General features: G+C 34.3%; 1 protein-coding gene across 1 annotated transcript in view; it reads right to left on the reverse strand.

The window, feature by feature from the left end:
* ADAM10 (ADAM metallopeptidase domain 10) overlaps positions 1 to 15,311 on the reverse strand; it is a 172,728-nt gene that overhangs the window by 74,057 nt on the left and 83,360 nt on the right. Inside the window, exons 3-4 of the mRNA XM_017531893.2 lie at positions 13,245 to 13,363; positions 10,198 to 10,356 (exon numbers count right to left, since the gene is read on the reverse strand). Of these exons, the coding sequence (XP_017387382.1) occupies positions 10,198 to 10,356; positions 13,245 to 13,363 (278 nt within the window). The remainder of the gene's footprint in view (positions 1 to 10,197; positions 10,357 to 13,244; positions 13,364 to 15,311) is intronic.

The following is a 15,311-nucleotide window of genomic DNA, read 5'->3' on the forward strand; positions in this document are numbered from 1 at the left end:
GGGATGGACAGTGGGGGGGGGTGGGGAGGTGGGGAGAGAGAGCATGGGGAGAAATGCCAGATATAGGTGATGGGGAGGAAGGCAGCAAATCACACTGCAACAATCCTGCATGTTCTTCACATGTACCCCAAAGCCTAAAATGCAATAAAAACAAAAAACAAACAAACAAACAAAAATTATAGTAGTGTTACTTGTAATAACCCAACCCAAATGTCCATTAACAGGCAAATGTGTTAACAAATTACAATATCCACACAACAGACTACTATTTATCAATAAAAACGATGACTCCCAAAATGTTTATGCTGAGTTAAAGACAGATTTTCTTAAAGAGTATATGAGCAGTTTACTGTTACCAATTTTTCCCCAAGTAAGCTATTAAAAGAATAATACTGACTACAGAGATGTGACAAAGGCAATGTGTATATCTTGATTAAATCCTGTATTAAAAAAAAAATTAGGAGACATTTTTGTCAAGTAATTCAGGACGTATGTCCACAGCCTATACACAAAGATATTATTAAGTCAATATTTAATTTATAGGTCTAAGAATATAAATCTCTGTAACCTTTTTAGAGTGTTATCTGGCACTATATATCAAAATGTAAATGTCTGACAATGCTACTTCTAGAAAATTAATCTTGAGGAAATAACCATAAAAATATTGAGGGGAGAAAATGTGCCAAAATGTTACCCGTTGCACTTTTTAACAGTAAAAAAAAGAGGAAACAATCTATACATTCATTAGTTGGTAGGTTGGTAAATAATACATTTATGAATAAAACAAAAGAATATTATATAGCCATTAAAGGGAAAATGTAGAGCTATATTTATTGACACAGAGATCTATGATATACTGAAAATGAAATTTAAAATGGTATGTGAGATCTGAAGGTCTATTCACAAAAATCTTAATGGTGGTGGACAAATTTTACCTTAATTTACTTAATTTGCATATAAGAATACTTAATTTACTTAAGTAAAATACTAAATTTACTTAATTTACATACAAGAATAACCTTTTTATATAGTCATTTGGTAATTGGCACAAACAAAAATATTTTTATTTTTACTTTTTATTTCTCTCAGCCATGATCAATCAAGGAATTTCCACCTTTAAAGGAAAAGTACTTTAGAACCATTAACTTTCGGAAGAGATAATATTAGCACCATGATCTAACACCCTCATTTTATACCTAAAGGAAATTAGACCAAGAAAAACTACATTACCTGTATAAGACTATAAAGCTATTCTATCACCTTGATTTTATTTCTAACTCTTCTCATATATATGTCATGCCTCAGTTCTTTGATATATTACCTCCTGAGCCTTCTCCCTACCAAGTCTGCCACTAACTTGTATGATCTTGAGCAAATGAATTAAAGCCAAAAGAGTTTTAACTAGTATATCTATAAGCTTGCCCATAAAAAAAGGTTCTAAGAAGTTTCTAGAAGCTGAAACCAATAAAATCCACATCTGTGAATTCTAGACTTACATTCAAATATAAATACAAGATAGCAAGATTGCTTATGGAGATTATCTAATTCCCCGATTTATAAACCATCAACAGAATATAACATTTCTATAATAAACCAGACCTCACAATGCCTCTTTAGAAGCAGCTCTTTTGAGAGCCAGAGTCCTGGACCAATGTCCTCAGGTATTCTTACAAGGTCACTAGTACAAACATTAATCTTTGAATTGTGCTACAAGAGATGTGAAAGACTGAAGTTTAGCTATGAGTATTCCTAGAACATACACATACACATACTCCTAAACGCTATTTCTTCTAGTTTTTCTATAACTTATCACACATTAAGAGTTGAGCCTTGGCCAGGCATGGTGGCTCACACCTGTCATCTTAGCACTTTCGGAGGCTGAGGCAGGAGGATCACTTAAGCTCAAGAGCTCAAGACAAGCCTGGCAACATAGTGAGATCTCATCTCTCAATCTCTCTCTCTCTCTATCTATAGATAGGTACTCTCTCTATATATACAGAGGTACTCTTACAAGGGCATACAGACAGAGATATACATATAGCTAGACAGATAGATATCTACAGATATCTATATAATATAGAGGTACTGTTACAAGGGTGTGTGTGTGTGTGTGTGTGTGTATATATATATATATATAGAGAGAGAGAGAGAGGGGGATCTATCTATATAGATCTCTATCTATAGATATCTATAGAGAAAGAGATTGAGCTAGATCTCTATAGATATCTATATAGATATATACAGAGAGAGATTGAGCTAGATCTGTATAGATATCTATATACATATATAGAGAGAGAGATTGAGCTAGATCTCTATAGATATCTATATATAGAGAGAGAGAGATCTATCTAGATAGATCGATCTCTATATATAGAGAGATCGATCTATCTAGATAGATCTCTATAGATATATAGATCTCTATATATATAGAGAGAGATCTATATATATAGAGAGAGAGAGAGACAGAGAGAGATCTATATATAGAGAGAGAGATCAATATAGATCTCTATCTATAGAGATCTATATAGATAGATCTCTCTCTATATATATACAGATAGATATCTATAGAGATCTATCTAGATTGATCTCTCTCTATATATATATATACATAGATAGATATCTATAGAGATCTATATAGATCTATATATCTATAGATATCTAGAGATCTATATAGATTTATATATCTATAGATATCTATATAATATATATATTATATATAGATAGATATCTATATCTATAGATGTCTATATAATATAGGTATCTATAGACAAAGATAGATATCCATAGAGATATCTATATAATACTGATATGTATAGAGATATATTTATCTATAGATATATAATATTATATAGAGATACCTATCTATAGATACCTCTATCTATACAGATAGATATCTCTCTCTATATATATATACCCTTGTATAGCACCTCTATTTAGAGAGAGTGCCTATCTATATGTAGATAGAAATCTTTCTCTCTATATATACATAAATAAAAATAGAGAGCGAGAAATATATATTTAATTGAACCTAAAATACACATTTGCTTTTTCAGTAGTAAATATAGCTAATCTATGAAATCAATGATACCAAAAGTAACTCTTTTTTTTAATCCTTTCTGTCATAGTCTCTATTGTCATTAAGTTCTTGCCTTTTAGCAGCCTTTAAACTCTCCTAACGCAGAATGTAAGAGAAACAAAGCTCTGGAGTGGAAGCCAAAAGACATGGATCCATGTCATACTGCACAAGTTTTCTAACTCTAGGCTTCAGTTTCTGTCATCTTTGGTGTTGAATTCTAGTGCCTTTTACAATACCAAAATTATAAAATTTCTTATTCAACTTCCTTGTAAAACATTTCAAACACTAAAAAATCATGAGAAGATAGTTCTCAGAAGAAAAAAACAAAAATTTCAAATACAATTTTACTTGTTAGAATGAGTTTCAAAGTTTCTTTACGACATAAAAGCTTTGTTAATTTCAAATAATCATATATTTCTAATAGCCATTACAGTATACTGACCTCCACAGAGACAGTGCTGGGGCAAGTGAGAGCCAGATGAGCACTGGGTGATTCTGTGCTTCTCTGAGGAAAAATAGCTAAACATGGTAAAAGAAGATCCCAAGAAGCCAAGAGGCAAAATGCCATCATATGCATTATTTGTGCAAACTTGCCAGGAGGAGAACAAAAAGCAGCACTCGTGTTTCAGTTAACTTCTCGGAATTTTCTAAAAAGTGCTGAGAGGTGGAAAACCATGTCTGCTAAAGAGAAAGGAGAATCTGAAGATGTGGCAAAGGAGGACAAGGATGGTTATGAAAGAGAAATGAAAACTTACATCCCTCCTAAAGAAGAAACAAAAAAGTTCAGGGATCCCAATGCACCCAAGAGGGCTCCTTCAGTCTTCTATCTTGCTCTGAGTACGGCCCAAAAATCTAAGGAGAATATCCCAACCTATCCATTGGTAATGTTGTAAAGAAACTGGGAAAGGTGTGGATATGGTGCATATGACAAGCAGCCATATGAAAAGAAGCCTGTGAAGCTGAAAAAAAATCTAAGAAATGGATACTGCATACTGAGATAAAGGAAGGCCTGATGCAGGAAAAAAGAAAAAGAAAAAGAAAAAAGGACATGTCAATGCTGAAAAAAATAAAGGAAGAGAAGGAAGGTGAGGAAGTTGAATAAGGAAAAGGAAGAAAAGGAAGAAGATGAATATGAAAAAGATGAAGAGGAGGGAGAAGATGAACAAGATGATCATGATGAGTAAGTTGGTTCTAGCACAGTGTTTTTCCTTGTTTATACACTATTTAACACCCCTGTCACAACTCATTCCTTTTAAAGAAAAAACCTGAAATGTAAGGCTTTGTTTTTAAACTGTACAGTTAATACACGAACAGTTAACCACACTACCGAATGTGTCTCTAGTTAGCCCATCCTTGAGAGTCAGTGGATGAGAAAGCAAAAAGAAAAAAATACTGATGGATGGATGGATGGACAGATGGATGGACGGATGTAAGGACAGATGGACAGACGGATGGACAGGCAGGCCAACAGCCAGCCAGCCCATCCTGGTGGTATTTTCAATGGCCACTAACTTTGCCTGAAACAGTATGAGAGTTGTAAGCTGACGTGAAAATCTAAAGCAGGTTCTTATTGGTGCACAGCACAGATAAGTTATATATGGAGATGGTAGGCTTTTCATCTTCATTTTTCTCTGACGCAGCTTATACAAAGTAAGTATTACTCTTAACTGAAAACCACTCCGTAATTGCCAAAAAAAAAAAAAAAAAAAAGCTGCAGTTTTTTTGATACTGTAAATGCTTCTAATAACTATTTATTTTTAAAAAGTCTTATATTTCTGAAATAATTCATTGTATTTCATTATAGCTAAAATATTTTGTATTTATGTTTTAAGATAAAATATATATGAATATACATGTATATACATACATAGATATATGATAACCAATCAGAAAAGAACTTGATCTAAAATTTTCTCAACTGTTATCCTATTTATATAATAAAGTTACACAATATAAAATACATAATATGAAAAGTCTAAGCATATTTTCTCCAGATTTTGCTAAAAAAAAAAAATAAGCCCCTCACTGTCTCTTTTTATATGATTTTTTTAAGTTTCCAATTTAGTATCCTACATTTCTAATTAAGTATTATTCTTAAAATAGCTCCCATATCTTGTGGCCTTTTGAACTTTTTTGCTTTGGTGCCTGTGAGTTGCTTAGAAAAATTAATTTATACTTCCCCAGAGATTAACTCAGAAAGAAGACAGTCAACAATGCCACAAAATTTTTATATTTCTTTCAAACACTGTCACAGTGTTTAAGTTCAGTATTTAACATCAATGCTAAGTAAAGCATATAAATTAAAACACACAGTAGAGAAATTAACCAATACACTTGTATACACTGTGGGAGTTCAGAATTCAAACAATCAGAGCACTCCACACCTCAGCTTTTCCAATTGTCCACGTAATTTGTCACAACTCAATAAGCATAAGCAGATTTCCAATCTCCAGACTAGACCTAAGTATAGCCAGAGCGCATTGTAAGACAATTTTCCTGTTAAAGGAGAATGATACAAACAATGCTAGCTATTATCAATACTTACCAATTCAATTATTTTTTCCCTCTTGCACTCCTTCCTTTTGTCTCTCCCTGTCACTAACAGTGACACAAAACAACTTCAAAAATACAATATGGAACTAATTGACTTTTCACAGTTTTAGATGCAACACCCTGACATTGCCACAAATGAGGAAGCTATTACATGAATGAAGAGGCCTCCATCGTGAAATGGTAAAGTTTAACAATCTTAATTTTTCAGAACAAGAAATAGGAGGTCTTTCTATTGAAGCACAAGAGAAAGAAGAAATAAGCATAGGTATGGCTAACACACATTTTAAAAGTAGGAGTGCCCAGCTACTATGATGTATAGGCAAAGTCAGGCCAGGTACAGTGACTCATGTCTGTAATCCCAGCACTTTGGGAGGCCAAGGTGGGACAATCATGAGGTCAAGAGATCGAGACCATCCTGGCCAACATGGTGAAACCACCTATCTACTAAAATTGCAGAAATTAGCTGAGCTTGGTGGTGCACGCCTGTAGTCCCAACTACTTGGGAGGTTGTGGCGGGAGAATCGCTTTAACTGGGAAGGCAGAGTATGCAATGAGCCAAGATCCTGCTACTGCACTCCAGACTGGCGACAGAGCGATAGTCCATCTTTAAAAATGGAAAAAAAAAAAAATGGTATAGACAATTCAAGCTCTTTGGACTTTCCTATACCACACACAGGAAAATAAATAATAAATCTGAAATGAAAGCAATAAACCCAAATAACTTATTCTGCAGCTTTACATACACATTTAAAAATTTCTTTTTAATTTGGAGATTAAGTACTAACAAGCACGGCATGGAAAAATTATTCAGACCTTTAGTTCTTGGATAGGTAGTACATAAAAAGGATGCAAGGGAATTATTACGCAAATAATTCCAAATAATCATATAGTCAGATATTCCTAAAACCTGCTCATGTTAATAACATTACTATTCTAGTTTATGGAACAATGTTTTTCTGTTTCTTTAAAATAAACTGTGCTGAGGGGCACAGGACTAAGCAGTATTCTTACCTTGTCATTAACTGTTCACACTTCTATGTCCTAGTAGAGAGTGTTTTTTACTATCTAAGTACAGAATTAAGTAAGTATGCATTTTATGTTGATAACAATACGTAGTTATCATTATCACATCTAGAGTAAATATTAAGTATTTTCACCGAAAACTATCTCTGTGCTTTGGTACCGTCTCAGAAGCCATTCCCTAGGGTTCTGGAGAAAAGCAGTATCATTTTTCATGGTGGTTCTATAAATTTATGCCTTCAGTTACAAAAACAGTATTAAGAAGAGGGTAGCCAAATTCTCATCAGAAGCTATCTCCAAGATTAGTATGCCTCTCCTACCATTTGCTTCTTTTAAGTAAGGATAAAACATACTAGGACACCAAACCCACCTAAGAACATACACAGTGATATAACCATGTAGCACTTTACTTCTGAAAATAAATTATTGGCATTTAAACCAATTACATAAAAATAATATACATTAAAGGGCATCCTTTCCCTTTTAGGTAGTTACAAAATAAACACTGCAAAATACATTAAGGAGAGAGTTTGGCTTAAAACAGCAATAGATGCAAATGTATGATTTTAGAGAGGCTTACAGATTTCAGAAAAGCCCCAGAAATCCTTGAAGTAAAGGCAGTGAGAATTTACAGCTTTCTTCCATGAGTGAAGCAGAAGAGCACAGGGTAAAGAACACGAGGTCCACAATCAAGTCATACAAGTTTTCTAAGCCTCAGTTTAAGCCTTCACCTACAAAGTGGGAATAACAGGTGTGCCAGTATCTCATTGGTTATTGTGAGAATTCAATTCAATAATGCAAGTAAAGAATTTTATACAGCGGCAGGTATTCATTAAGCCATAAAAATCACTCTTCCTACTGCTACTGCTACTACATCTAGAACCTGTCATATTCTACACAGAGAACTTAAACAACCAATTAAAATAATTACTAAATTTAGTGAGCCCTCCCATCTGTTTTTGTTTGACACAAAAACTCAGGGTGGTTTTTACAGTTTTAAATTGATAAAGAAAAAAATCAAAAGAATGATATTTTATGTCATACGAAAAATATGTGAAATTAAAATTTAAGTGTCTATGAAGTTTTATGAAAAACAGCCATGCTGGCCAGGAGCAGAGGCTTACACCTGGAGTCCCAGGCTATTTGGAGGGCTGAGGTGGGACGATCACTTGAGCCCAGGAGGTTGAGGTTGCAGCGAGCTATGATTACACCACTGCACTCCAGAATGGGCAACAGGGTAAGGCTCTGTCTCTAAAAAATAAATAAATAGATAATAATTTTTTTCAAAAAGCACCCATGCTTATTCATTTATGTCTTTCTTTGACTGTTTTTGTGCTACAATGGCAGAGTCGAGTAGCTGCAATAAAACATACGGCTGTCAAAGCCAAAAATATTTACTATCTGTCCCGTTGCAGAGAATTTGCCAACCATGGTCTAGAATATAAACAAAACAACTATTTAGACTAAAAGGCTAATACATGGGTGTTTTCTTGTCTTAAACCATGATTCGTTCACTAGACAGATTTTTAAATAGTTTTTCAAAAGTAATTGTCTAAATTTGTTAAGGCAATTACTTCCATACTCTCATCCTCATATCCTACATTTTCAATTACTCGAGAAGTTACAAATAAAATCACCTCAAAGACTGCTACTTTTAAGTTCTAACACCACTATTAATACTTCATCATAAAAAGAACATGAAAAGGTCTCCTTATCACCAACATACATCTACTTAAACCAGTATAAAATAACAGCTGAAATCCATGAGAAAGCTAAATGCCAAAAAGAACAGAAAACCAAGTAACATCCAATGTCATTCATCCTCCAAGGTAACTTATCATCTTTGAGGAAGAAAAACGACTGACACCTATTAAGATATTGGGAAATTACTGTTGGATGCAATGTGGGGATTATATTACAAGAAATAAATGAAAGTGAAAAACAAAGAATATGCTTAAACTACACACAAGTAGGTAAGAGAATAAGGAAAACAAGAGAGAGAAGCACAATAACAGAAGTCAAAACAGGCAGAACAAATAAAGTAGAGAGCACTGATAGGAAGTACAAAGCAATGGAGAAAGTAAGATTACAATATGATAGAAAGGAAAAGATAATCTCACAGATTACCCTTTTCCTCTCTTTCTTTCCTCACAAGGTTTCATTTGATTTTTATGAAACATTCTAGAAAAATATTCCAATATTTCATTTATGAAAAGCCTGCTGCAGAGACAAATGATACTTGGAATATTAAAGGAGCAAAGAAACAGAAACTATATCTGGAGAACCTACATACCCTGAGAGGGGAGGTAAACCTACAAAAAAAGGTTAAATTACTAAGAAAATTACAAAGCAAGACACAAACTGGGTAAATGATCCTGTCAGCAGAAAGAAAGGAATGCAAGTGAATTCACACTCCCGCTTATAAAGGAGAATGATAGCTTGGAGCTTGAAAAGAAAGGTAGAGTTTGAAATATCAGGAGTGAAAACTGGAAAAGGAATCAAATAGAGATGAATGAAAATACAGGCAAGTAGCATTAATAAGCTTATGATTTAACAAGTAGGCAAAATCGTAAGTGCATCCTACCTAGAATACTTATGTTATTTTCTACAGCAATCTAACAGCAGAGGTAACAAGTAGTTGGACAGATGAAGTACAGAAACTGTGAGAGCTGATGGAGCAAAAAGTCAAAATGTTTAACGCTTGTCAGTGTATTACTAGGGGTGAGAATAAAATCACTGACAATAAATTTCTGTCTAAAGAAAGGAAAACGTTCTGTAGGAGGAAACAGCCAAGTTAGGAAAGTAGGCAAAAATAGAGAGACTAGTCTAATTACAGTCAAGAAATAATAAATGGGTATTCAAGAGCTATAAAAATTAGAGGTATGTATTCCTGTGGTATTTCAAAAAAGCATTCCCAACAACTGGTTAACTGTGGATATACAGGCAATAGAATTAACAGGTAAAGTCTGAATACATTTTCTATTCTTAAAACAGGAAAAACCCTTCTCCCAACAAATTATCATCATATAAACATGACACTAGAGAACAAAATCCATGACAAACTTGGACTCTTGAGATCAAGTCATTACTTTAAGATTCCAAAAAGAAACACTCAGAGGCCTTAAAAATTACAAAAATACTGAAAATGTTTCTTAAACACTACACAAATATCCACACTGAAATTTACAGAAGAAGCAATAATGCTGTTCCACCTTCAGTAGGCCACACACAAAGGTATTAGCATCACACAGACTGGCTGATGTCAAAACATACTATGTCCAGTTCAGTCAGGTTTCGTTGACTCACACAGTTTAAACAGAATTAGTAGTGTCATATCAACAAAGTAGTACTGGCAATGGATTGACAAGCAAATTGCTTCATTACATACATCTACCTGTCCTTTAATAGGAATTGCTAGTAAAAACTATGTTCTAGCCTGATTAATTGCTTAGGAAAGAAAAGAGCTAATGCTTCATTTGTCTTCACACAGTTTTTACTATTCATATGCCTTTTGAAAAAAGGCTACTTGATAAAATTTAAGTACTTACTAATATCATCTTCATGATAAATGACAGAGTGAAATGGCAGAGTTCGGTCTTTAATATATCTCTCTGCTGGCTCAACATAAAATGTGCCACCATGAGTCTGGATGAATCCTTCAAATCTTCCATCAATAACAGACCCATGGCTAAAACTTCCTTCTTCACCTATTAATGAAAGCAACAAATTCTTGACAATTTAATTTGCACATGAATGTTAAACTTGTTCATATATATGTATATATACATGTATATATACACATACATATATACACACATATATATGGTTAAATCTGGAATATAAATTTATTATGGAAATTTTCACGTAAAATACATCAAGCAGAATTTGAGATGTGAGCAGCAACTCGTATTTAGTTAAAACATATACAATTACTACTATCAGCAATGAAAAATAGAGTATCTGCCTTGTTACCAACCACATTCCTTGCACCTAGCTCAGTGCCTAGCATGTATACAGTAGTCATCAACAATCATTAAACTGGCCCAGGACAGTATGGTTCACACTTATAATCCCAGCACTTTAGGAGGCTGAGGCAGGCAGATCACGTGGGGTCAGGAGTTCGAGACCAGCCTAGCTAACATAGTGAAAACCTGTCTCTACTGAAAATACAAAAAACATTAGCTGGGCTTGGTGGCATACGCCTGTAAGTCCAGCTACTTGGGAGGCTGAGGCAGGAGAAACACTTGAACCTTGAAGGTGGAGGTTGCTGTGAGCTGAAGTGGCACCACTGACCTCCAGCCTGGGTGACAGAGCAAGACCTTGTCTCAAAACAAAACAAAACAATTAATTGTTAAATTAACTTAAAAGCAAGCAAGCAAACCCAATGATAGAATATACACTTTCAGAATAAAGACATCCAAAGCATCTTTTGAAAATTTTGCTATAGTTACCACAGGAAAAAAGCTCCTTCCCGTCCGACACACTGTGCATGGGTCACACCTTCTGGCTTCTGCGGTATGCTTGGTTTTGTTTTTGTTTTGTTTGTTTGTTGTTTGAGACAGGGTCTTGCTCTGTCACCCAGGCTTGCGTGCAGTGGCAAGCTCAAGGCTCTCTGCAGCCTCAACCTCCTGGGCTCAAGCAATCCTCCCACCTCCACCTCCCTAGTAGTAGGGACTACAGGCAAGCACCACCACGTCCAGCTAATTTTTGTATTTCTGGTAAAGACGAAGTCTTGCTATGTTTCCAGACTGGTCTGGAACTCCTGGGCTCAGGCAATCCACCTGCCTTGCCCTCCTAAAGGGCTGGGCTTGTAAGCGTGAGTCACCACGCCCAGCCTATAAATACATTTTTAAATAGAACAGTGTCAAAGATTTCAGAAGCAATTTGAACAAAAATAAACCAACAGTATTTTTTAAAATATTGGAGAAAGATTTGTAATACTATCCCATTAGTTATACTTCTCTAGTGAAAGGAAATAATAGGAAATAAAGGGTTCTTAATAAAATAAGAACCCTGGTTTATAATAAAATCTGGTTCTTAATAAAATCACAACGAAAAGGTGAGCACCAAAATCAAATAACATAAAGGGTGAAAGTAGAGGGAGAGGGCTTTAAACCTTGAATTTACCCATTACAATTCTCTCATTAAAATAAAAATCTAGTTTCCACAGTTTCTAAGTTGTAGAGTAACATTAATTCGTTGGCTTTGAATTAATCATAGACTGGAGGTAAGAGACCAAGACACTGGTATTTTAAGTGATTTTTTTTTTTTAAATAAAGAGACAAGGTCTCTCTCTGTCACCCAGGCCACAGTGCAGTGGCACTCACAGTAGCCTCAACCTCCTGGGCTTAGCAATCCTCCTACTTCAGCCTCCCATGTAACTGAGACTACAGGTATGACACCACAACCAATGTTTTTCATGTTTTTTTAGAGACAGGGTTTCACTGTATTGCCCAGGCTGGTCTCAAGCTCCAGGTCTCATGCACTCCTCCTGTCTCAGGCTCTCAAAGCACTGGGATTATAGGTGTAAGTGCTACCATGCCTGGCCTAAATAGCATGATTTTTATCTGCAAACTCATTTATAGTCTTGTACTTTCCTTGATCATCACCTAGCAAAGTAAAAAAGCAGGAACTACTAAGTTATTTGCCCAACAAGATAAATAATCAAGAAGATAACAGAACACTAAAGCGTGACATTAAAAATCTAGACTGATGAATAAATGCTTTACAAAGAATTTAATAATTAGGTTTATTCTACAAATAAGAAAGTTTAACTATAGAAATGCCTCATTTATCTGGCACAATCAAAAAATGAGAAAAAATTCTTCAATCACTTAATTTTTCATGTTATTATTTTCAGGAGAAATCACTCGTGTAGAAATAACCTCAAACAGTTTAACACTGTCTTACATGAGAATCATCTTGAGTACTTACTAATATAGAATTACAAAACAATGACATTTTGCCTCTCTCCAACGCCCCCAGATTTTCATTGCTTAAGCTTTTTTTATGACTTCTATAACTGTTCTGTTCTTTCCAAACTACTAGTAAATGAAACTTTCTATTGGGTTAAGTATGCCACTCATGGCCCACAATACACATTTTTAATTTGACACAGCAAGAAAAATTTGTTAGAACTGTGAATAAAGCAAATAGATTCTGAGGAAGGAGGGTCTTGCGAGGATTTCCCTACAGATGACTTTGTCACATTATTTTTGGCTAAGATATCTTTATGGTTTCCTTTTAGGCTTTTCCTGTTTTCATATAAAACACAAGTTACTATTAATTTCTTACTTGAAAAATCAGAATATTATAGAAGTCATTAAAATTTTTCAAAACTCTAACAGTTTAGAGGTACTGAGTCAGAATTTCATACCTTTCAGAAGCCAGATATTTCATAATTCACTATTAAACATACATGTAAAGATAGGTCTAAACATTACTTCATTTCTCAAAGACGATTACCCTTCATGATGAACTCAATCTCCCCTGGATTTATAACCTTTTCTGAAATATTTGCTTACAATTCAAAATATGTATCTTTGTGTAGGAAAAAAAAAATGAAAGAAAAGGGTTCTGTTAAGGTCCAACTTACCATAAATATGTCCAGTGTAAATATGAGAGGTATCATAATCAAGTACTTTATTTGATGTTTCTACTTTAAATTCATCACTGAAAAGGGAAGTGTCCCTCTTCATTCGTAGGTTGAAATGTCTGTAAAATGGGATGGGAAGGGGGAAAAACTGAAATTAAAAAGATCCAAATTTTAAACAATCATTTTTTATTTTAAAAAATCTACAAAATGTGGGCTATTTGTGAAATATGCTGACCAAGATTTTTAAATAAATATTCTCCTCTAAAAGTCAACTTAGTAGCTATGGTGGGACTCTAAATGAGATAAAATTAAACAGTAACTGTCTAGGATATTAAAAATAAATGTGTATAGACTGATTCTTACATGGTAAAACAAGATATTGAAACAGCAACTAAGTTACTTGGAGATAAAAATAAGCTTCCTGACCCAGTTACTATTATTTACCACTGTCTGTCTTCTCTGTCTAGTAATTCTGCAGCTTTACTATTCTCCCCTACTTTCTACAACTCAAATAAGAAAATATATAGGAAAGCAGCATCTATATTAGGTATTTAACATCTCTTCTCAGAAAGACAAATGTGTATGCTCTTTGTTTTACCCTGGGACTTCTAGTTCTTGCAAATTATAGAAATCTTCCTCAATTCGATTTGGGAACCCTGAAAGGCCAGGATAATGGCTGAAATCAGAGGAATTTTAGTCCTCCACATAAAAAAGGGAAAAATAAAAATACTGAAGTAAAATTAATTGAAGATATGACAAAAATCTGGAGTTTGGAATCAAACTGGGATCAAATCTTAAGCCTAGAGTTTACTAGCCCAGGTTCCTGTCTGTGAAATAAAGGTAATAAATTATATATTATATTATTATATATGACATAGATATAATTATATATTAATTATATATTATATATAATATAAAATAGTGAATTATTTTATATAATTACATATAATATATAATTTAATATATAATCTTGTAAAATTATTTTAAATATTAGAACTTATAATATATATAAATTCCTAACACAGTACCTGACACATTGGAGATATATGATAAAACAGCAACAAATTAGCTAACATTAACTCTTTCAAAAATATATCAAGTCTTTTATAATTGCTACAGAAGTCTGAACATAATGAAACCTCAATTTTTTTGAAAATTACAACAAAGTACTACATCCTTTTTTTTTTTTTTTTAACATATATATGTTTTGCAGAGCACTACAAGAATCTTGTCTTTAAAAATACTTGATAAAAATATGTAACACAAGGCCAGGTACGGTGGCTCATGCCTGTAATCCCAGCACTTTGGGAGGCTGAGGCAGGAAGATCATGAGGTAAGGAGTTTGAGACCAGCCTGGCCAACATAGTGAAATGCCTTCTTACCTAAAAATACAAAAATTAGACAGCCATGGTGGCACAAGCCTGTAGTCCCAGCTACTCTGGAGGCTGAGGCAGGAGAATCACTTGAACCTCGGGTGGAGGCTGTGGTAAGCACAGATCGCACCACTATACTCTAGCCTGAGCAACACAGTGAGACTCTGTCTCAGAAAAAAAAAAAAAAAAAAAAAAAAAAAAAAAGTAACACAGTAAGTTGTATAGAAAAATATAGTCACTTCATACATTTGTGACACGAATAAATTGGTACAATCTCTATGGTAGGAAAACTAGTTTAAAAATCCGAATTACAAATGTACATAGCTTTTGATACAGGAATTCTACTTCTAGAAATTTATCTTATATATATTTGTACATAAGTGAAATTACTACAAAGAATGCGGCATAATAAGAAATATAAAGTAGAGCTGGGCGGTGGCTCATGCCTGTAATCCTTTGGGAGGCTGAGGCGGGTGGATAACCTGAGGTCAGGAGTTCAAGACCAGCCTGGCCAACACGGCAAAACGCTGTCTCTACCAAAAATACAAAAATTAACCAGGCGTAGTGGTTTGCACTTATAGTACCAGCTACTGGAGAGGCTGAGGCAGGAGAATTGCTTGAACCTGGGAGGCAGAGGTTGTACTGAGCCAAGATCACACCACTGCACCTCAGCCTGGGTGACAGAATGAGACTC

This window comes from Cebus imitator, unplaced genomic scaffold (assembly GCF_001604975.1).
Source record: "Cebus imitator isolate Cc_AM_T3 unplaced genomic scaffold, Cebus_imitator-1.0 Scaffold74, whole genome shotgun sequence".
Classification (NCBI taxonomy): Eukaryota; Metazoa; Chordata; class Mammalia; order Primates; family Cebidae; genus Cebus; species Cebus imitator.